General features: G+C 46.3%; 1 protein-coding gene across 3 annotated transcripts in view; it reads right to left on the reverse strand.

The window, feature by feature from the left end:
* The window catches only part of ZNF341 (zinc finger protein 341), a 46,429-nt gene that overhangs the window by 20,083 nt on the left and 2,257 nt on the right, over nucleotides 1-24,089 (reverse strand). For 2 of the 3 annotated variants that reach the window (XM_042980590.1, XM_042980591.1), the window contains exons 2-9: nucleotides 20,465-20,575; nucleotides 18,409-18,605; nucleotides 14,853-15,002; nucleotides 11,195-11,449; nucleotides 7,215-7,410; nucleotides 5,748-5,838; nucleotides 3,603-3,796; nucleotides 3,176-3,366 (exon numbers count right to left, since the gene is read on the reverse strand). In XM_042980590.1, coding sequence (XP_042836524.1) covers nucleotides 3,176-3,366; nucleotides 3,603-3,796; nucleotides 5,748-5,838; nucleotides 7,215-7,410; nucleotides 11,195-11,449; nucleotides 14,853-15,002; nucleotides 18,409-18,605; nucleotides 20,465-20,575 — 1,385 coding nt within the window. Of the gene's footprint in view, nucleotides 1-3,175; nucleotides 3,367-3,602; nucleotides 3,797-5,747; nucleotides 5,839-7,214; nucleotides 7,411-11,194; nucleotides 11,450-14,852; nucleotides 15,003-18,408; nucleotides 18,606-20,464; nucleotides 20,576-24,089 lie in introns of those variants that run through there. The other variant, XM_042980592.1, reaches the window with a different exon arrangement.

The following is a 24,089-nucleotide window of genomic DNA, read 5'->3' on the forward strand; positions in this document are numbered from 1 at the left end:
CTTGCCAGTGATATTCAGGCAGTGGTCTTTAGAGAAGGGATTACTCCCAGAACAAAAAAGGCAAAGGCTTCCTAGGAGAAATCCCCTCTGCTTTTCTCAATTGTCCTGACTGGAATACAGATGTGATGACTGGAGATACGGCAGCCACTACGCAACCTTGAGGAGAGAAGTCACATGCTAAGAATGGTAGGGCCGAAAACTAGGGGAAGCCTGAGTCTATGATGACATATCTGACCTGCTATATAAGCCCAACATTGACTACTTACAGCTTTTTATAACATGAGGGAAGTAAAACCTTAACTAGTAAGCTAGTTGTCTTATTATTTGCAAGTAATAATGAATTCCTAAGTGACTGAGTGCATGCACTGGCTCCAACTAATGAGAGATCTACAGAGGGCTTCTAGGAAATTTTCTTGCCCCTAAAAAAGGCACAGAGAAGCGAGCCCCTTTTTGCTCGCAGATAACACTGTATCTGGACTGCTGCCTAGAAAGAGTGACTACCATCCCACAACCACAGATAAGCCATCAGTAGAGAACAAGGTCATACCCTGAGATGGCAGAGACAAGAGTGGGAAGGACACAGAGTCCCTGATGTTGGATTGAGTCAACTGACTGTTTCAGGCCTGGAGCTGCCCAATCTTGTATTTTCTTGTTATGTGCAATGATAAACCTCTTAATTGTGTTAGCAGTCTGAGTCAAAGTTTCCTATGATTTGCCCCATGGGTATCCTAACTTAATTTCATCAACCCCCCCTGCTGGGAATCAATCCTAAGGTATAAGCCAGAGATTTGGATGAATATTTGATTACAGTGTTGCTCACTGTAGTTTTTTTTTACAATAGCAAAATACAGTTAATATCCAAAATGCTAAAACAATGGGATTTTTAAAAGTACAACTGTTAAAAATTATGTTTTTTAAAATTAGCAACATGAGAAAATTCTCAGAAGATAAAATTAGGTTAAAAAATAGAAAGCACAAATCTCAAGAGAATTTATGCTTATTAAAAAAAAAAATCTCGTGGCACCTAGGTGGCTCAGTCAGTTGAGCGTCTGACTTTGGCTCGGGTCATGATCTCGTGGTTCAGGTGAGTTCTGCATCTAGCTTTATGCTGACAGCTCAGAGCCTGGAGCCTGCTTCAGAGTCTCTGTACCCCCCTCTCTCTGCCCCTTCCTTGTGCACGCTCTCTCTCTCTCTCTCTCTCTCAAAAATAAACAAATGCTAAAAAAAAAAAAAAAAAATTAAAAAAAAAATCTCAAAAGGCCCTGTATGGATGATTCCATTTGTACAACGTTCTCAAAATGACAAACTCACGAAGATGGAGAACCGATGAGTGGTTTCCAGAAGTTAAAGATGTTAGGGAAGAGGAGAGTAGGTGTAACTAATGAGCGGTGGCACAAGGAAGGTCTTTGTGGTGATGGAATAGTTCTGTACCGTGATGGCAGTGGTGGTTACACAACCCTGCAAACCTGCACAGGTGGTAAAATGGCACAGAACCATACACACACTGCATGCCAATATCAGTTTCCTAGTTTTGGTATCATGCTGTCGTTATGTAAGATGTAACCACCAAGGGAAACTGACTGAAGGGCATAAGGGACATCTCGGTACCACCTTTGCAACTTCCTATGAATCTGTAATTCATCCAAAAGAAAAAGCTTAAAAAAAAAAGCACTATCAGAAAAAAAAAGCACAATTCAAAATAATATGTGTAGACCAATCCCAATTATAATAACAATCCTACCCCAGGAGCTCCACAAAATATGCTGGATTTTGTGCTGCATCCTTGGGATGGTGCATTGCAAGGTGGTTACTGACATAGGGTTTGGCTTTGAACCCTGACCCAGTCAGTTACTGGCAGTGTGACTCTGGATGGGTCATTTCACCCCTCTGGGCCTCAGTTTCTTCATTTGTGTATACTGAAAATGCCTATCTCTAAGCTTGTTATGAAGATTAAATAAAATATTGAATGTAAAGCACTTAGCAGGGTGCCCAGCATATAATAAATGCATTCTTTAAACCTATACATTCTTTAGATTTTTCTGAATTTTCTAATTCTACATTGGATACATGATACTTTTATAAGAAGAAAAAAATAACAATAAAACTTATTTTAAAAAATAAAGACTGGAATAGAGTTACTATATAATCTAGCAATTCCACACCTAGGTTGATACCCAAGAGAACTGAAAATGTATGTTTAGACAAAACTTGTACACAAATGTCCACGGAAGCGTTAGTCACAATAGCCAAAAGCAGAAACAACCCAAATGTCCATTAACTGATGAAAAGATAAACAAAATGTGCTATGGCCATATAACGGAATATTATTCTACCATAAAAATGAAGTACCGATACATGCTAATACATGGGTGAACCTTAAAAACATGATGTCAAAAGGCCAAATATCATGTGATTCCATTTATATTAAATGTCCAGAATAGGCAAATCCACAGAGACAAAGAATAGTTTTAGTGGTTGCCAGGGACTGGGGAAAGAGGGGAGTGGCAGCTAATGGGTATAGGGCTTCTTTTTGGGATGATGATAATATTCTGGAATTAGATAGTGGTGATGGATGCACAAATTTATCAATAAACTGAAAACCACTGAAGTGTACATTTCAAAAAAGGTGAATTTGGGTGGCTCAGTCAGTTAAGCGTCCAACTTTGGCTCAGGTCACGATCTAGTGGCTTGTGGGTTCTACCTCGTGTCGGGTTCTGTGCTGACAGCTCAGAGCCTGGAGCCTGCATCAGATTCTGTGTCTCCCTCTCTCTGTCCTTCCCCTGCTCACACTCTGTCTTTCTCTCAAAAATAAACATTAAAATTAAAAAAAAAAAAAAACAAAAAAAAAGACTGTGGTCCTATATCCCCATGGGTAGGTTTTTAGACATTAAAGTTTCTTGGGGTATTAAGAATTTTTCTCATGTCCAATTCCTCCATTATATGACCCCTAATAAGAGATGGGCTTCCTTCCTTGGCCTCGCACCATAATGGCCCAGTGAACTAGCCCCACCCAGCGAGGGCAAGCTTGGCCTGCCTGTCCCGGTGGTTAGATGGTATAGCTCATGGCAACTGAGGCCCACTCCCGTCCCTCTCTGGGCAGTGTTCAAGACCTCAGCAGCAGCCAGTGCTCACAGCTAGGGTGGCTGTGGCCTCCCGCTGCCCACCACTCACCTACCTGCTCATTCTTATGTTGGGTCATGTGGGACTTGAGCTGGAAGTAGGTGCTGAACTTGCTGGGGCAGAACTGGCACAGGTAGGAGCTATCGATGAGGACCACCTGCTTGGCCTCCAGCTTGTCCCCCTCATCCTCACCTGCTGTGGGCAAGGCCTGGGGCTGTGGGGCACCCGACAGGGTCTGGCCCAAACCTGTGGAGAAAACCAGGGAAGGAAGTCACTGAGAAGTGCAGAAGAAGAGTCAGGACAGACAGTCTGCCACGCATACTTGCCATCCCTCCTTTCATGTGATGCGCCATTTTATACATAAAGTAGACTGAAGCCCAGAGAGGTCAAGGAGATTGCCCAAGGTCACACAGCTAGGAATAAAACCCATGAAGCTTCCGAGGATAGGTATCGGAACGATGGTATTCCCCACTTCCACCTACCTGTGTTTTCCTCGTCCTCCTGCCTGCTGGGGTTGAGGGCCATGACCTGTACAGTTACAGAGTTGCGAGAGACAGTGCCACCGCTACGCCCTGGGGGCCACACCTTATGAGTCTGCATGTGTTTCTTGACATTAGACTTCTGGGCAAAGGCACGGCCACATGCAATGCATTGGAAGGGCTTCTCACCAGTGTGGCTGTAGGAAACAAAGCTTGTCAGCACCTTACGTAGGAATCGGGATGTGACCTCAACATAGGAGCTCACAGCCCCCAACAAGGCCCACACAGAGATGCTGTCAGCCATCATTCTTGACACCATGAAGTCAAGCCCTCTTGCTGAGGCAGGCAGGCCAGAGACAGAAAGATCCCGGGCTCTTGGTGACATTACTGAGTTACTGAGTCAACCAGCCCTGGAGCTGACCTTCTCTGTGGCCATCTCATACTGTGAAAGAAAACATTTCCTGACTGGCTAAGCCCATCCAAATAGGGATTTATGGTTATTATTATTTAAATGTTTATTTATTTTTGAGAGGGAGAGAAAGAAAGAGAAGGCGAGCAGGGGCGGGGGTGGGGGGGGGCAGTGAGAGACTGGGACAGAGGATCTGAAGCAGACTCTGTGCTGACAGCAGAGAGCCCGATTCGGGGCTTGAACTCACCAACTGTGAGATCATGACCTGAGCCGAAGTCAGATGCTTAACCAACTGAGCCACCCAGGCGCCCCTAAATAGGGATTTATTATTTGAAGGAGAAATAGCATAGTCACAGCACAGCATTTGTATCATTATTTAGTATTTTCCTTCAAATCAACCCACTTTTTTACAACTCAAAATAATTTAAAAATTGAGCTTCCTCTTGTTATTGTATATGGAAAACCACTTGTCATAAATGCAAAGTAACCAAAAAAACGCAACAATTTAAAAAACAGTATTGTTAAGACCCAAAGCTGCACTGTCCAGTAAGGTTGACGCAAGCCACACAGGATGATTTAAATTTAAAAGAAAAAATTCCATTTCTTAGTCATACTGGCCACATTTCAAGTGCTCAACAGCCATACGTGGTTAGTGGCTACCCTACTGGGTACAGTGCCAATTTGGGCATTTCCATCACTGCAGAAAGTTCTATTGAACACACTAGTGTGGACGAGTGGGTCTCAACCGAGTTTGATTTTGCCCTTCAGAGGACATTCAGCAATGTCTGGAGACATTTCAGGTTGTTACAGGTGAGGTGTGAGGGGTGTCGCTGGCAACTAATTCATGTTAGAGGTCAGGGATGCAGCTAAACGCTCTGCCAGGCACAGGTTAGCCCCTCACAGAAAAGAATGATGTGATGTAAAACGTCAACAGTGCCAAGGCTGAGACGCCCTAGTCTAGTGAGAAGCTGCTGCCCGCCATGACTGGAATCTGAGCCTGTGCACGTGCACACGCATCCATGTGCTCTCTCCTTCTCTCTCTCTTTGCTATAAAAGACGAGCAAGTATAGGAGAGGCATTCAGGACAGACTAGCACCAGACTGAGGCTTTCTCCTTTGACTCTCTAAGGACTGAAAGAAACCAAAAAGCGAATACTTGAATAATTTCCTGTATCCTTCAGAACTTCTCAACACCATATCCACAAACCACCTAAAATCATCTCAGGGACCAACGCAACTCGTTCTGTGAGAAACACCAAATAAGTTCACCCCTCCACTTCACAGATGGAAAAAGAAAAACCCAGGCCCAGAGGGGCTCCCTGTGTGTTCTTGGGACAGGAGGGATCACGGTTTGTCCCAAGTGAGCAGAACTCGTAGTCCTATTCGCAGATCATGGCAGCTCTTGAGGTCGGTCCTTTCTGCAGAGGTGAGGACTGAGGCACCCCTCATACCTGTGAAGCTCCTACAGTTCAAGTACATTTCTCCCCTCACCTCGCCCCACTCGGACCGTCCCCACCCTAGCGGACGGGCCCTACAGCTTTCATAGATCCCTCCTGCTGCTCCCAACAGCAGAGGGAAAACCATCCTGACTTGGCCCAATGGTCTGAGAACCACGACAGGATGGATGGGGCCTTGGTCACCACCCTGGCCAAGGGGCCTGGGCAGGGAGCCTTGCTTCTACTGTGGATGCCCTCCCACTGCCCCCGCCAGAGCCACCTGGCCCACCACACCCGGTGGTACCTGCGGATGTGCTGCTGAAGGTCGAAGTTTTTGGTGAACGACTTGTCACAGTATGAGCACTTGAGTTTCTGAGCCTTTGGCTTCCCTGCAGCTGAAAAACAAGGTGGGGGAAGGGGAAGGTGAGGCTGGGGGGTACAACTGAGGGCAACAAGAGCAGCCTCCTGACACTCTACCCCTTGGGCCTGGGGCCAGAAAGCCCAGACTCTGGGAGGTCCAGATCCCCAAATGCACGGGATGGAGCACAGGTGAGCCTCTCACAGTGCCTGGAGGAGGAAAGCCCAGGACATGCTCTGGCTGGAAGAGAGAGAGAACAACCCCCAAAAGGCTCCCCTCTGCCCTAGGATAAAAGCCAACCTCTCTGCTGGGGCCTACAGGGCTATGCATCCTCTGCTTCCTGCTAACCTCATCGTTCTCTCCATCCAGCTGCGGTGGGCTCCTTCTAACCCTGAAAGACCTCAGGCATGGTCCCACCTCAGGGCTTTTACACCAGCTATTCCCCCTTGCCTGGTGTGCTCATCCCTCAGAGGGCCACAAAGCTGCTTCCTTCTCATCCCTAGATGGATAGGTAGCAGCATTTTCTAGTCTCTCCCCAGTATTCTCAATCATAGAACCCCGTCAATCTCCTGCCTGGAGCAACCCATAAACGGTTATCCTGTTTTCCCTGTCTGTCTCTTCCATTAACTGTAACGGAGGTCAGAGAAATCATGGACCACAATACTGGATCCTCAGTACCTGACGCGGACTCTGGTACACAGATATTTATGAAGGGAAGGTTGGAGGTAGTTGACTGGAAAGCCCCTGAAAAATTCTTGATTTCTGTGTCCTCCCTTTCTGACACTGCTCCTGTCCCTTGCTAGCATCTCTGAAGGGGCGACAGACATTGTTGCTTGCCTGCCTGATATCCACTGCCCCCCTTTGCTCCTCATAAATCCCCTGCATAATGGGAACATCAGTGTTCCTGCCTAAAAGTGACACTTCAGCTTCCTTTACAGCGAGACAGGGTCATGTGACTAAGTTGAGACCAATGAGATGTAAATAAAAGCATCAAGCAGAAATTCTGGAAGCTGGGAGATGCCCCTTTCATCCTTCTTACTGCCTGGAATATGAAATTGATGACTGGAACTCCAGCAGCCACATTAGTCGATGAGGCACCCTGATAACAGAAGCTCTGCTCTAGTGACAGCAGAGCAGAAAGACAGAAATGTGGGGGCCTGATGACCATATAGGCACACAATTTCCAGACTGCCTGCCATGGAAATTCCACAATTTCCATGACTGGTCTCATTTTGCACAGGCAAAAAAATAAATAAATAAAACTTTATCATTTTAAAGTCACTCTAATTTGGATTTTCCATTACATGCAACCAAGCTCAATCCTAACCATCATAAAAGGAAAGACCAGAACTAAGCAGCCTTATGGACAGGATAATGCTGAGGAAAGATGCCCATCACAGGCTGCAGGCCCACCTTCTGGGAGTCCACTGGCACCTTTGGCCCTTCGGATCTTCAGCGTTGGTGGGGAGTCAAAGGTGGCCACCGTGCCCCCAGTGGCGCTGGTCATGGGGGCGGCAGGGTTTGGTCCTTTCGGTTTGAATCCCTGTTTGCCGGGGCTGTAAACCGGAGGGGTGGGGTATACTGAAGCCTCCACACACTGGTTTGGCACCTAGAAGGACAGCACAATCAGGGAGAGAGGCCTGGGAAGGATGGAGAAGAGCTGTACCAGCCAGGGGGACGCTCACTGTAGCCCTGGCTAATCTCAGCCACTTCCCGCCTACATCACCATCCTAATCCCTTAGAACTTCATGGAGCCAGTACGCTAGAAGCAGCGTTGGAGCCAGGCCATCTGGGCTCAAATGATGCTGATTCTGCCACTTATTATCTAAGTGACCTTGGCCAAGTCTTTCAACATCTCTGTCTCAGGTTGACATCTGTAAAATGGGGATAATCAGAGTGTTCCTCTCACTGGGTTGTTGTGAGGTTAGATGAGTTAACATGTAGAGAGCTTAGAACGGTGTCTGACATATGGTAAAGACTCAATAAACATTAGCTGCTCTTATTGCCATTACTACTGTTACTAGCAGCAGTTTGTCAGCACAGGAGAACCAGGAAGTCAGGAGGGGCTGCGGCCTCATCAGCAACCCCCTCCCTAACTGACCCTGCCTGATGCCATACCAGCCAGCAGCTCTCAACTGAGAACTGACATACCAAATACATTCTGAGCCACTCAAACCTAGTTAACACTAAGCTTACATCATGACACTGGGGCACTGTGAAGAATTCATTAATTCAGTGAGTGTACTCCTCATTCATTGGTTTTTCCAGGCTGGCCTATCCAAAATTTCACTCCCTAGTCTTCTCTGCTTTATTTTTCTCTGTAGATTTACCGCTAGTAAATTATGTATTTTACTTACTTATCTATTACCTGCCTAGTTCCATGAAGGCAGGGACTTTTGGTCTACTTTTATTTAGTCCTCAAAGCCTGGAGTAATCCTTGGCACAAAATAGGCATTCAATAAATATTTCTGAATCCATGAATTCATGTATGCATTATAACATAATGATATATAAGAAACACATACTTGTTCATTCAGATGACCAAAATATGTTTGTCACATATATTTGGTCTTCATCCACAGTTCCTGGAAATGCTTCAGAGCCATAAAAGTGAAATAGGTGTCTTCTTTTTTTTGTCTTATTATTAATGAAAGTGATTTTTTTTTTTTTTTTTTAACAAAAGTGACTTTTGGCCCTGACCCAAGGGTGGGGGGCTGGTTGCCAAGAGGACCAACCACATGACTGATGGGTTGGAACATTCAGTCCCAAACCCCAACCTCTGGGGAGTGAGGAAGGGCTGGAGGTTGAATCAGCCAATAGCCAATGACTTAACCGTGACTATGTAACGAAGCCTCATAAAAATCCCAAAGGACTGGGTTTGGACATCTTCCAGGCTGATGAACATAGGGAAGTGTGGAGGGAGTGGCACAACCAGAGAGGGCACAGAAGATCCACTTCCCTTTCCCCACACCTCACCCTATGTGTCTCTTCATTGAGATGTTGATTCATTATCTTTTATTATATCCTTTAACAAACTGGCAAATGTAAATGTTCCCCTGAGTCCCATGAGCTGCTCTAGCAAATTAACAGAACCTAAGGAGGAGGTCGCTGGAACCTCCAATCTGTAGCCTGTCCGTCAGAAGCACAGGTTGCTTGTAACGGGACAAAGTGAGGGTGAGGGCAGTCTTGCAGGACTGAACCCTTAACCTGTGGAATCTGCTGTGATCTCTGGGCTTATGACATCAGAATTGAGTTGAGTTGTTAGACACTGCACTGGTGTCTGAGAATTGCTTGGCATTGGCTGGGGCGGGTGGAGGGGGACCCCACCCAGCTTTCGAATTGGGTCCAGGAACCAAAAGAGTTGACATCAGTAGATGTATGTATTGGGCATCTGATATGGTACCCGTAGGTACTTCTGTTGGATCTTGTCTGTTGGCCCTTGGCACCATTCTTACACCCTTCCATGCCCTCCCCTGATACGTGCATTCCCAGACTCCCTTGCCAGCAAGGTTCTAAGCATAGATTAGGTTCTGCCCATGAGAAGCACCTGCATGAGATTTGGAAGGCAGAGGGGAAGTAGAAACTGCTTTCCCCTGGCAGCCGTGGTGGGAGACAAGGTTTGCAGTCCTGAGTGTTGGAGGGGCTGGCTGAACTCTACATTCCCTTCCTGGCCACCAGCCTCAAGGATGGCAGGGCAGCAACAGAAGCCTAAAGCTTCCCCACCTCTGGGCGCAGCAGTAGCTTCCTGGCCCTCTGGACCAAGCAACAACCGTGAACCTGAAAATCAGTGCCGCTCGCCCACTCTGCCTTTTGCTCCATCTAGCCCTTCTGAAGTCAGCTTTGTAAGCACCTTTTTGTATTAAATCCCTCTGCCAGAAATACCTAGAAGGGTTCCTACTTTCCTGACCAATACAGCACTCAGTAAATAGGTATCACATGGATGAATTCACCTTTCAAGTCATTACTGAGAAATTATGTGACTGCCACTGGGTTTGCTCTCATTACCCTCAACAGCTCTACAAGGGGAGTTCCCATTTCAGAGGAGAGGAGACTGAAGTCAGAGGGCCCTATTTCAGATTTTCAGATACCTACCACAGGTCTACCACAGGCCAGGTACTCCGCTAGGTGCTAAGGCTGCCAAAACAAAGAAGACTCAGGCCCTGCGCTCAAAGAGTACCCTCATCTCCATGGGAAGGCTCCTCCGGGGCTGGCCCCTTCACCTACCGGGCCACTATTTAGTCTCTCAGCAGCTCACGGACTCAAAAAAAAATTTTTTTTAAGTCAACAAAAGGAAGCTTGCTCTATTCCCTCAGGCTAGGGCAAATCTCCTGCAGGCTCTCATCACATCACATGGCTGGTGGTAGAATTTTCCCATTGCTCTGGTTCTCTTCAGATATACATGCTCCCTGACACGGAATGTCTGTATGGCCAGACTGAGTATGAGTCAGCACTGGTGTCTGGGAAGGTCCTGAACTCTTAGCACCCTGAACTTACAGCTCAGAGCTCTTCAGCAGGGAATCAGTGTACATATGGTACGCTGATTGCATAATGGCCTCAGTTCTTTACCCCTCCCAGGACCCACGCCCTTTGCAGTGTGATTTTGCAGCTTTTCCCATCAAGATGTGGCATCTGTTTCCTTACTGTTTAAATCTAAGCTGGCTTTGTGACCTATTTTGACCAACAGACGGGACACTGTACGAGCCTAAGCCTCAAGAGGTGCCCTCGAACATTTCTGCTTGTGCTCCTGCACCCCCACCACTGCAGCAAGAACATGCCTGGCTAACCCGCTGGAGGCTAACAGATACGTTGGAGCAGAGCCGGGTTGGCCAACTTGTCCCACCCCAGCCATCCTAGAGCAGCTGACAGCTGCCATCTCCAGACACCTGGGAGAGCCCAGCCAAGATCAGCAGAGTTGCCAAAGCAAGCCACATAGATGCGAGAACAATAAACACGGTTTGCCATCTACCACTGAGGTTCTGTGGCTATTTCTTCCTCGGCCATAACTAACCCATACATCTAGCTTGTTCAAAATGTAAGACTGATCAGTGGTCAATTGATCATTGACCAATGATCACATCGATCACTTCTTGGAATCCTCTCCCTAAAACACAGGTGTTCTGACTGTTCTGAGGACTTCCTGAGGGCAGTTTGTATTTCTGCCACAACCCTCTGCTTCATGCCACCTTCTCATGGTTCGCATTTCACGTTTACGGGCATGATGGCTTGATTAAATTAAATGGCTTGATTCTCTCCCATGATGTGATCTCTCCCTGATCTGATTTTGTCTCAGGCACAGCGTGTGGCACAGAGCTGGTGCTCAGGAAAAGTTCCAGCTACCCATGATGACCGTGACCAGTTCCTTCCCCTCCCCCCAAGCCCCGGCCTCTGCTCACCTCCAGGGGTGGGTAGGGCTGCATTCCCAATGCCTGGATCTCCACTGTGCCACTCCCAGCCAGGGGCTCCGTCGTGGCACTGTACACCTCAACCACGCCATTTCCGCCAGGGTTGGGACGCCCGGGGGGGCCCAGGCTCTGGGGCGGGGGTGGTGGGGGCTGGGGTGGTGGGGGTGGGGGCAGTGGTGGAGGGGGTGGGGGAGGTGGCGGAGGCTGGGAGAGGTAGCTGGGTGCGGAATGCATGTTCAGGCTGCTCTGCAATCAGAAGAGAAAATTAAAGTGCCACACCCTCTTGATACCAGTGAGGAAGGACATCTGTCTTAGCCAGCCACGTGGAAAGAGGAGCCCCCTCACAAGGCAGCTCAGAGGACAGGGCTGACAGGAGGCACAGAAACACTCACGGAAGAATACAGAGGAAGCGTCAGCCAGGCGCCGTTACCCCTCTTCTCAATGAAAGTCCACAAAAATGGCCCAGCTTGTACAGGGCTGGGCCCATACAGCAGCCCCGGTGTTGCTGTTTTAGGAGGACTTGCTTGTACGACCTGCTCTTGAACGGCATCTGAGAACCCGCCTCGTAGAAGGCTGCCTATATCGGTGAGGCTGTTTTGCTCACTAGGGCACTGACTACTCTGTACCAGGTCACCTAGATTGCTGTACGGGCAGTGTGATCTATGGTGAACACCTCCTTTCCTTCTAGGAGCGTGGACTTTTGGTCACGGTGGCGCCCACACGACCAATCCCCAATAAAAGTCCTGTCCCTTGAATTGCAGGTGTGCTTCTTGGGCAGAAGCATGCACACACATTGTTGCTCTTCACTGCTGAAGGAAAAAGCGTTTTGTGGGGCACCTGGCTGGCTCAGTTGGTAAGAGCATGCAAGTCTTGAACTCGGGTTTGTGAGTTCGAACCCCACGTTGGGTGTGGAGATTACTAAGAAAGAAGTGTTTTGCGTAATCTCTCCCTATGTCCGCAAGAGGAAGAACAGTAGAAACCTAGGCCTGGATTCCTCCAGATTCCAGCTGATGTCTTTTCTTCTTGCTGATCCTGCTGTGTATCCTTTGTCAGGAATAAACCATGAGTACAACCATCCCAAGTCCTGGGAGTCTTTCTAGAGAGGCACTGAATGTGTAGGTAGCTGTAGACCCCTGAAACACAGCCACTGACTTCTAGAAACTTATTTCACAAAAATAATCAAGCAGATGGGCAAAGATATCTGTATATTGATGATTCTCCAGTAGTTTTTATAACAGCAAAAAATGGCAGTGACCTACATGGCCATTAGCAGAAGCCTGGTTAAATACAGAATGGTCCACACACATGATGGAATCTTGTATAGGTATTAAAATGATGGTGGTCAGGGATGCCTGGCTGGCTCAGTTGATAGAGCATTCAATACTTTTTTTTTTTTTTTAATATATTTTTTAAGGTGTATTTATTTGGGAGAGAGACAGAGTGTGAGTGGGGAGGGGCAGAGAGAGAGGGAGACATGAAATTGAAAGCAGGCTCTAGGCTCCGAGCTGTCAGCACAAAGACAGATGTGGGGCTTGAATTCACGAACCATGAGATCATGACCTGAGCCCAAGTTGGATACCCAACCAACTGAGCCACCCAGGTGCCCCTAGAGCATGCAGTTCTTGATCTGTGGGTCATGAGTTCAAGCCCCATGCTAGGCAAAGAGTTTACTTAAAAAAAAAAATATATATATATATATATATATCGCTCATCTATATATATATATATGATGGTGATCAGCATTTCATAAAGGGTGCTCCTCTTAATTACAGTTCCCTGGGTTCCACAGTCAAACATGGTTTGGAAAAAACCTGGGATGACAAAAAATAAAAGTGTTTTGTTGCAGGAAAACAACAGAAACAGGGCAAGGGAAGAAGTAGAATGCCTCTACCCTAAGCTGGTTTGACCAGAGATCCTTTTTATATTAGAAAAATCCCAAGGAGCCACTCTTCTGAGGAGCATTTTGGGAAATACTGATATAGAATTGTAGGCATTGGGGCACCTGGGTGGCTCAATCAGTTGAGCGCCCGACTTCGGCTCAGGTCATGGTCTTGCGGTTTGTGAGTTCAGGCCCCACGTCGGGCTCTGTGCTAACAAACAGCTCAGAGCCTGGAGCCTCCTTCGGAATCTGTGTGTGTCTCTCTCTCCCCCTCCCCTGCTCATGCTCTGCCTCTCTCTGTCTCTCAAAAATAAATAAATGTAAAAAAAAAAAAAAAAAAGAACTGTAGGCATAGATAATGACTTTAAGCAAAAGGCAAAATAAAAAAAGCAAGTTTCGGAACAGTGGGAACAGTGCATATAACATGGTCCATTTACATGGATATGTATATTATAAATGCATTTATATAAAAAGCTGTTTCCATCTCTATTTGCATTCAAAGATCAGGAAAACCAGGCACCAAAAATCTAGTAGTGTTTTCTTTGGGTGGAGAGAGTATGGATGGTTGATTAATTGATTGACTTCCCAACTTTTATTCTTTGAGAGAGAGAGAGACAGACAGAAAGAGAGAGAGAAAGGGAGCACGTCCATATGCATGCAGGGGAGGGGCAGAAAGAGAATCTTAAGCAGATGCTACTGCGAGCACAGAGCCCCACTCGGGGCTCAGTCTCACTACCCTGAGATTATGCCCTGAGCTGAAATCAAAGAGTTGGACGCTTAACCAACTGAGCCACTCAGGCACCCCATTATTCTTTGTTTGTCATTTTTTTAAAGATTTTATTTTGGGGGCGCCTAGGTGGCTCAGTTAAGTGACCGACTCTTGATTTCAGCTCAGGTCATGATCTCAATGTTCAGGAGACGGAGCCCCACATCCTCTGTGCTGACAGCACGGAGCCTGCTTGGGATTCTCTCTCTCCCTCTCTCTCTGCCCTTCCCTGGCTCGCACTCTCTCTCTCTCTCAAAATAAATAAATAAACATTTTTTTTTAAATGAAAAAAAAAGATTTAAGTAATCTCTACACCCAATAGGCTATTCACAACCCTGAGATTAAGAGTCATATGTTTTACTGACTGAGTCAGCCAGGTGTCTCCCAACTTTTATTCTGAAAACTTTCAAACCTACAGAAAGGTTCCAAAAAGAATAGAGTGATCAGGGACACCTGGCTGGCTCAGTCAGTAGAGCAGGCAAAAAAACAAAAAAACAAAAGAGAACTATACATTATAGTCAGTTACCATGTCTCTCTAGTTTCCAGATTATGAGTAATTAAACTTTGTTTTTATTTTCCTATTGTGTATTTTCTATCGTTTCCCAATGGACATGAAATATTTCTGTTAAGAATAAAAATAGGAGGGGTGCCTGGCTGTCTTAGTCAGGAGATCATGTGACTCCTGATCTTGGGGTTGTGAGGTCATGAGTACAAGCCCCACACCGGGCATGGAGCCTACTTATTTAAAAAAAAAAAAAAAAAAAAAAAAGGAGTCAAAGTAGCCAGATAATGGCAATGAAACCCCAAAGTAATGTTCTGGATCCCGAATGAAATGACAGCTTCCCTACCCACAGTGGGGCAGGCCAAGGTGCTACTGACAGTCTCTCTTCAGCATGAGAGAGAGCTAAGGCCAACCCCTCTTCTTTCTACAAGGTTCTGAATCCATAGCAGTTAACATGTAGTCCTGGAATCAAGACCCCCTGAGAAGCTGGCCCCGTCCTTACCTGCACGGGTGGGGGACCCTGGGGCATGGGCTGGTCCAGAGACGTGAAGGCTGACATGGCAGACATGAGCACATCATCGCTCACCAAGATGTTCCCCTGCACCAGCGTCTGGATCAGCGGGGATGGGGGTACTGTAATGTACGTGGAGATCTGAGTAGTGTGAATGAGAAAGAGACAGAGAAGAGACATGTCTGAGGCTCTGGAAGGAAACAGTGCATGATGCAAAAGACTTGGGTTCTGGAATCCCATAGACCTGCATTTCATTTCCACCTCTGCTTCTCCCTGCTGTGCGGCCCTGGGCAAGTCACTCCACCTCTCTGAACTTCCGTTTCCTTATCTATGAAATGAGAATAAGTCATACCTCCCTGTAAGATAAATACTCCATGACCCAGCAATAATACTTCCTGGTATCTCTCCTAGAGAAACACTCACACATTTCACAGGGAGTCTATGAACAAGGGTATTCTATGCAGCCTTATGTCTGATAGCGAATAACTGGAAACAACTTTGGTGTCCATCAAAGGGGAAATGGAGTAAAAAATACAATACAGTCATAAGACAGAATACTACACAGCAGATAAAAAGTACTGCATGAAAAATAAAATTACATAACAACATGCAGATTACATATTCTTAATCTAAAAATTCTAAAACAATAGTACTATTGTACTATTAAAAGTACTATATAATTCCTGTGGGCACTTAAATAAGTATGTGAAAGTATCTCAAAAGGTCAAAGGGTGCCTGAATGGCTCAGTCAGTTAAGCATCTGATTCTTGATTTCAGCTCAGGTCATGATCTCACCGTTCGTGAGTCTGAGCCCCACACTGGGCTCTGCACTGACCGTGCAGAAACTGCTTTGGATTCTCTACCCCCCCCCCATCTCTCCCCCACTCCCTCCCATGTGTGCACACACACACACTCTCTCTCTCAAAATAAATAAATAAACTTAAAAAAGAAAAAAAGATCAAGAAGGATACCCTTCAATAGTTAGCTGGGGGGCAGAGAAAAGGAATAGTGCCAAAGGGACCTTGATTTATAACATTCTAACTTTTAAAGTGGAGATGGGAAATATGTATTAGTTGCAAACATACAAATTGATAATAAAAATAATAATATGTTCTCGAGGGTACTGGTGAGGACGAAAGGCAGACCCTACAACAGAGTGTCAAACGTACAGTGACTTCTCCTCAAAGTAGAAGTAAAGGGTTTTTATTTTATTTGTTGCTTTTCTTTACTGACAGCTCTTGGCATCATCCTAGGTCACCTGTTTCTTTGGGACCTCTGGGGACACGGCAGCTGGCCCCCAGACCCCAGAGTCCCTCAACCACGTAAAGACAGCCTGGGTAGGTTAGATGATGCCCCATGTCATGGCCGGGAAAGGCAATGTAGATCCTGGCTCACAAGTATTTTTACAATGTCACATGCATTAGTTAGGCTGACAAAAAATGGGAAAAGATATCCACGTCCATCCAAGTCACTTAGCAGGGGATTCAAGTCTGCCTATGGGCCAACTGCTTATGTTCTAAAGTTATTTCCTTGCCCAGGAGTAAAGGAATTTCCCACTCTCCTTTTACTGGAAAAAAAAAAACAGTGGGGTGGGGAGAGGGAATATTTTCTGCTAACAAACTCATAATCAAGAAGTGGGAAGAATCATTATGTTTTGTGTTAGATGTCTGTGGCAACCTGAGAAGTTTCAGTCTGCAAGTCCTTTGAATCTGGGGGTGAATGCTTTTATTCTGATGGCAGGAATTATGTCTATACAGTAGATAGAGATATGTTTTTTGTTTGGAGATAATGTTTTTTTTTAAGATTTTTTTTTTAATCTTTATTTATTTTTGAGAGAGACAGAGACAGAGCGAGAGCGGGAGAGGGGCAGAGAGAGAGGAAGACACAGAATCTGAAGCAGGCTCCAGTCTCTGAGCTGTCACCGCAGAGCCCAACATGGGGCTCAGACCCATGAACCGTGAGATCATGACCTGAGACGAAGTCGGACGCTTAACTGACAGAGCCACCCAGGCGCCCCCGTTTGGAGATGATGTTTTATTTATTTAAAAAAAAAAAATTTTTTTTTTAACGTTTTTATTCATTTTTTTTTTGAGACAGAGAGAGACAGAGCATGAATGGGGGAGGGTCAGAGAGAGGGAGACACAGAATCTGAAACAGGCTCCGGGCTCTGAGCTGTCAGCACAGGGGCCCGATGCGGGGCTCGAACTCACGGACCGTGAGATCGTGACCTGAGCCGAAGTCGGCGCTCAACCGACTGAGCCACCCAGGCGCCCCTGGAGATGATGTTTTAAAGGAATAAGGAGATAAGAGGAAGCCAGAAGGAAATTTGACCCCCTGACCTGGCATCCTGAGACATGTCCAGCCTCTTTTTAAAAAAAATTTTTTTTTAATATTTATTTTTGAGAGAGACAGAGTGTGAGTGGGGGAGGGGCGGGGAGAGAGAGGGAGACACAGAATCTGAAGCAGGCTCCAGGCTAGCAGCAAAGAGACCGACGCGGGCTCGGACTCATGAACCGGTGAGGTCATGACCTGAGCCGAAGTCAGACACTTAACCGACTGAGCCACCAGGTGCCCCTGTCCAGCCTCTTTTATAAGAATTCTTTAATCCCTTTAAGAGCCCCTGACCCAGGGTGTTCTGTTCTCCCCTGGCCTCCAGACCTGTGTTATCTGTCTGCATCTTTGCCACCTCCACTTACAGGTCCAATGGGCATCTCAAATCCAGCATAACCAGCTGAACTCCTGACAGCCCCACCAAAATCTTGCTGTTTTCTCCACTTCAGTAAATGGCAATTCCACCTCTGCCATGGATCACCCTGGACTCCTCCTGATCTCATCTCTCCCATCCAATGCATCCACAAACTCTAGTGGCTCCACCTTCAAAATACTTCCAAAACCTCCTCCCTTCTCTCCACCACCACTGCCACCATCCTGGTCGAGCCACCACCACCTACTGCCTGGCTTGGTACAATGGCCCCCTAACGCGTTTCCTGGGTCTCTCTCTTGACTCTCATCAAAATCTATTCTCTGCACAGCAGCCGGCGTAATCTAGTTCAGGTGTAAACCAGACTATGTCCCTCTTCTGTTCAAAACCTTACAAAGGCTCCCATCTCACTCAGGATAAAAGCCCGTAGGGCCCACATGCTCACCAGGATCCCCCTATTGCCTTGTCTGATCATATCATCTCCCACCCTCCTCCTCCTCACTTATTCAGCTCCGGCCACTCTACCTCCTTGCTGTTCCTGGAATAAACCCAGCATACTCCTACCTCAGGGCCTTTGTACTTGCGGATAGCTCCTCCCGGAATACTCTTCCCCAAAGCAGCAGCATGACTCATTCCCTCACCTCCTTAGGTCTCTGCTCATACGGCACCTCTTCCCAGAGCTCTTCCCCAAGTACCAAATACAAAATGGCAAAACCTCCCGTCTCTCTGCGCTTAACATCCTGAAAAAAGTATGTGTCCAAAACAGTGCCCACACAGTGCCTGACACATAGTGGATGCTCAAAAAAAGACTTGAACAGATGAATGAACAAACAAACGAATGAATACCTGGCGATTGGCAGGAGGTGGGGCCTGCTGGACTGCTGTGGGTGCTGCTGAAGGCGTGTAGATGCTATTGGTGGCCAGTGAGACTGTGGCCAGGGGTGGGGCATTCCCCTGGCACTGTTCCCGCTTGTGGGTCATAAATGCTGGCAGCGAGTTGAACTGCTTCTTACACTTCCCGCAGAGAAAGACATCCTCATCATCTAGGGGTCACATCCATACAGTAGCAGAGGGAGAGGAACAATGATAAAAGGGAAGATAAATGAGAGGGCATCACAATAAGAAACAGGACAAAACCTGCGGCTGGACCATAAGCATGGCAAACCTAACAGCAACCCATGACTCAGTGTGCGTGTAACAAATGTCAAGATTGTGCTTCCTGGGAGATTTCAAAACCACATAGGCACCTGCAGGAACATCCAGCCACAACTACCCAGGTATCAAAAAATCAGAAATCAAGAAATAGTAGAGTGGGTGCACTTCAAAGTTGAGATATTTGGAATCTTTATCCTGCCTGAGTTCGTTCACCAGTCCCCAAATGGCCTACATGACTTTCTATGTCTCTGCAGGCCCTGTTCTCTCTGCCAAGCTGCTTCTCTCAAAACAACTGATTCTGCAAGATTCTGCTCAAATGTCAGGAAGCCTTCCTAAAGCTAGTCACCACAGCTCCTCACATATCACACTTTTCCCAGCACCACCAGACTATGAGTCCCCTGAAAGGGAGGAAATAAGTCTTACTTACTATCAGAACTGCAATAATCCTGGCACATTTGTTGAATGAGTGGAAGACTAAATGAATGATTAGCTATAGCTGACACCACCCATTGAGGGTCTACCACAGGCCATGCACTGTGCCAAGCACTTGACATGTTATGGCAGGAATGTCTATTTGTCATTCAGTATTTACTCTTCCTTCTTAGACAGTAATACAAACTTTAGTGGGAAACATGACCATCTCATTAAAGACTATATTTCCCAGCCTTTGCAGCTAAACATGTCATGTGACCAAATTCTGACCAATAGGACAAGGGCAACAGTATACTGTCCATGCAACTTCCTTTCTTTCTTTTTTTTTTTTTCTTTTTTTAAAAGTAGGCTTCATGCCCAGTGGGGGCCTGAACCCAGGACCCTGAGATCAAGACCTGAGCTGAGATCAAGAGTCGGGCACTTAAGTGACTGAGGCACCCAAGCGCCCCTATGCAACTTCCTTTTAAAAGGAAGTTCTTTCTTCCCTTTGTGTTGGCTACAATGTGGAAATGAAAGTGAAAAGCTGGAGCAGGCAACATAGACTGCAGATAGAGGGCAACAGAACCAAAAGAAAAAAGGGTCTGAGTCTCACCATCCCCACCCCAAATGCACATCAGGACTTCATGTAACAGAGAAATAAACTTTCATCTGTACAAACCACAAGAAACTCACGTTTCTTATTTACAACTGCTGAAAGTAAATCCCAAGTGTCCTCACAAGGCTTCTACGAGGCAAGGCTATTATCCTCATTTTACAGATGTGGAAACTGGGGCACAGAGAAGCTAACCTACTTGTGTCCAAGGTCATAGAGCCAGGAACTGTGGGAATAAGGATTCAAACCCAGGTGGGCATCTCTCTGTGCCCAGAATGGTTCCCAAGTATTCAAAACTGTTTGTGGAATGAATAAATACACAGATTCACACAGGGCTTTAAAGTTCCTTACTTTCTCTCTCTGTCTCAGGGGCCTGGCCCGTAAACTGGAGATTGATGCTCAGCCTGTTCTTTCCATAGAAGGGAGGCTGAGAAATAACTTCTGGGTCAAAGGAACAACCACTGCCAAGCTCCACTGCCTAGAGCTTCCCTATGTCACAATCCCCACGTTCACTAAATGATTGAGAAAGAGTGTCCTCATCGCTAAGCAGAGAAAAGCATGAGCCTGAAAATCCAGGCTGGGAGAGGGGAGAGGGTTCAGACACCAGAGGACATCCTGGGGACCACAGTAGGCAATTCATTCCCATACCCTCTCAGGAGCCCCACCTGTTTTTCACAGGGAGTTACTCACCCTTCCCACTGGTGAACCTGAGCAGATACTCACCCAGTGGCTGGATAGTAGGAGGTGCATTGACACTCTGGCCTGTTGGATCAGGGACTGCTCCTTGGCCATCCAACAATGACTGGACCGCCAGGACAGTCTGATTGTCCATTCCTGAAAAACAACAACAAAATGGTGTCTCTGACTTCACCCTTACAAGCCAGACCCAATGCAAGGCCTCTGTGGCAAAGACAGTTGGCCGTGCCCCGATGCACATCTCTCCTACTTCCACTGCAGTAGAACCCAAGGTTTTTGGCTGAAAATATGGCCCCACAATAAAGATCACACTTCCCAGCTGCTCTTGCAGCTACAGAATGTCTAAATTCTGGACAATGGGATATAAGGAAAGGTATTCTATGGCAGCATCTAGAAAGTTTTCTTAAAACTGCCTGGCACATGATGTCCTTCTCTTCCCCATCCTCCATCCTGCTTCCTAGAACAAGAATACAATAGTGAATAATCTAGCCACCATCCCAGATCATGAGGACAAGGGTGATACCCTAGGGATTGCAGGGCAAAAAGCTGGAAACGATCCTGGGCCTCTGGGAACCTTGTAGGACACAGCCACCCTTGTAGCTCTGGACCATCTTCCTCTGGACTCCCATATGAGAGAAATAAAGAAATAAACTACTAGCCTGTTTAAGCCACTACTAGATTGGGCTTCTCTCTTCCTCTTGGAGAGTCTGATCCTAAATCACATAGCCCCTCCACAAATCATGTTACCAAGTCCTCCCCACCCTATTCCACCCACCCCACAACAAATTTATTTGTGCACTTGGCCATCTTTGCTTCCTTTGTTTTCCAACATGTGCTTGTCTTTTCAGTTCCTCAGTAACCAGTGTAATCTGAATTGATGGTGGGGACACCCGTGAGAAGCCGAGTGCTTCCATGTTTTCCAATCCGTTGTCACTGCTGAGGTTCACGGTAGAACATTATCTAGCCATGTCCCCAGCTGGAGGACAGGTGTTCTCACATCGAAGTGGCCACCAAAGCACATTACCTCCCTCTCCAAAAAACCCAGAGGGTACCTCCTTCTCTCTGTCCCCACAGCCAGTGCTCTGGTTTCCAACCTCTCAGCTTTTACCTGGACACCTGCCCCAGCTTCTAAAGGCAATGCAAATTAGAACCATTAGTTCCCAGCCAAGGTGAATTCATATTTTCTCTCATCACAATGCTTGCTGTGTCTTTCCTGAGACCAGCTCTTCCCTCCAACCCCTCCTACTCCCTCAGAAACCACTCTCCACCAACTGGTCCCTTGTTTCACAGCATGCCAGCAACCTTTCCTTCCCATCAACAGCTACACACGCTCAGGTCTCTCTAGAATGCCCTCTCTTGAACCTATATTCCCATCTCTCCTTCCTTCAACATCAAGCATCCCTCCATCTCCTCTGCCCACCTCCCAATACTCCTCCACCCACTTCGTGAGGCTCTGGCCCCCAGCATTCCACAAAAATCACCAAAGAAACCTGTCAGCATTGGATGTTCCTTCCTTGAAACACTCCCTTCTCCTGCTCTAGGATACCCCCCTCCTGGGTCTTCTCCCACCTTTGCTCACTCCTTCCCAGACTCCTTTGCTCTTTTCTGTCAGTCCCCTAAAGTTTCTATTTTGAAAGGTTCCTTCTGTCCGGATTCTCTCTCCTTTCCCTCTTACACTCTCCCTGGGTAGACTCACTCACCCCCATCTAGTTGTCCCCCAAATCTGGAGTCTCAAACCTGGGGTTTGCTCCCCTGGATGAACTTCAGTAAATCCATTTTATACAAGATTGTGAGTATATTAGCATTTGTATTCAAACCTGTACATGAGCATTCACAGCAGTTTTATTCATAATAGTAAAAAACTGGAAACTCAGATGTCCTTCAACGGGTGAATGGTTAAACAAACTGGTATATCCCACTGTGGAATATGGCTCAGCAATAAAAAGGAACACACTATTGACATACACAATAACTTGGGCGACTCTCCAGGGAATTATAAGTGAAAAAAGCCAATCTCAAAGGTCATATACTATATGATTCCATTTACATAACATTCTTGAAAAGACAAAAATTTTAGAACTGAAGAACAGATCAGTGGTAGACAGACATCAGAGATGAGGGGAGAGGGGAAAGAGGTGGGTGTGGCTATAAATGGGCAACACCTGACAGTGAGGGAACTGTTCTGTATGCTGTGTTATAAAATAGTTTTACACAATGTTACATTGAGGGAAACTAGTAAAGAGTACATGGAATCTCTCTATATTATTTCTTACAACCACATGCGAATTTATGAAAAAAAAAAAGAATGATTTCAAAAAAAAAATTTTTTTTCAAAATAAAATATTTTATTTAAAAAATACTGCCTGGGAGTGCCTGGGTGGCTCAGCTGGTTAAGCGTCCGACTTCAGCTCAGGTGGTGCTCTCACAGTTTGGGAGTTGGAGCCACACATTAGGCTCTGTGCTTTTTCTGATCCTGTCTCCCTCTCTCTGTGCCTCCCCCACTCACACATGCTCTTTCTCAAAAACAAACAAATATTTTAAAAACATAAGTATAAATATAAAAAATACTGCCTGTCAGGGTGCCTGGGTTGCTCAGTCAGTTGAGTGTCCGACTCCTGATTTCAGCTCAGAACATGATCCCAGGGTCATGGGATTGAGCCCCACATGGGGCTCCTCACTGAGTATGGAGCCTGCTTAAGATTCTCTCTCTCTCTCTCTCTCTCTCTCTCTCTCTCTGTCCCTCTTCCCTGCTTGCTCTTTCTCTGAAATAAAAAATAAAAAGTTTAAAAATAAATAAATAGGGGTCCCTGGGTGGCTCAGTTGGTTAAGCGTCTGACTTTGGCTCAGGTCATAATCTCACAGTTTGTGGGTTCGAGCCCCGCATTGGGCTCTGTGCTGACAGCTCAGAGCCTGGAGCCTGCTTCTTAGATTCTGTGTCCCCCTCTCTCTCTACCCCTCCCCTACTCGCTCTCTCAAAAATAAATAAAGCTTAAAAGTTTTTTTTAAATAAATAAGTAAATGAATAATACTGCCTGCCAGACACTTGATCTTAGCCAAAAGGCTGAGAAGCGATTCAGAACTATGGAGACAATCGAAAGATCGGTGATACCCAGAGGCTTACAGGGACACAAGATCTTTAAAGCAGTGAAAGTCCTCTGTGATGCCACTGTGATGACGGATATATGTTATTACACACTTGTCTACCAGAATGTGCACCACTAAGAGTGAACCTTAAGGGGCGCCTGGGTGGCTCAGTGGGTTAAGCGTCCGACTTCGGCTCAGGTCATGATCTCGCAGTCCGTGGGTTCGAGCCCTGCGTCAGGCTCTGTGCTGACAGCTCAGAGCCTGTTTCAGATTCTGTGTCTCCCTCTTTCTCTGACCCTCCCGTTCATGCTCTCTGTCTCAAAAATAAATAAATGTTAAACAAAAAAAAAATTTTTAAGAGTGAACCTTAAGACAAACCATGGACTTGGGTGATTACGATGGGTCAATGTGGATTCATCCTTGGCAGCAAATGTACCATTCTGACGAATTACGTGGAGAATGGGGGAGGCTAGTCATGTGTGAGATCAGAGGGTACACAGGAAATCTCTGTACCTGCCTCTCAACTTAGTTGTGAACCTAAGACTGCTAAAAATGAAAAAGGTTTTTT

The sequence above is a fragment of the Panthera tigris genome, chromosome A3 (genome assembly GCF_018350195.1).
Source record: "Panthera tigris isolate Pti1 chromosome A3, P.tigris_Pti1_mat1.1, whole genome shotgun sequence".
NCBI classification, from domain to species: Eukaryota; Metazoa; Chordata; class Mammalia; order Carnivora; family Felidae; genus Panthera; species Panthera tigris.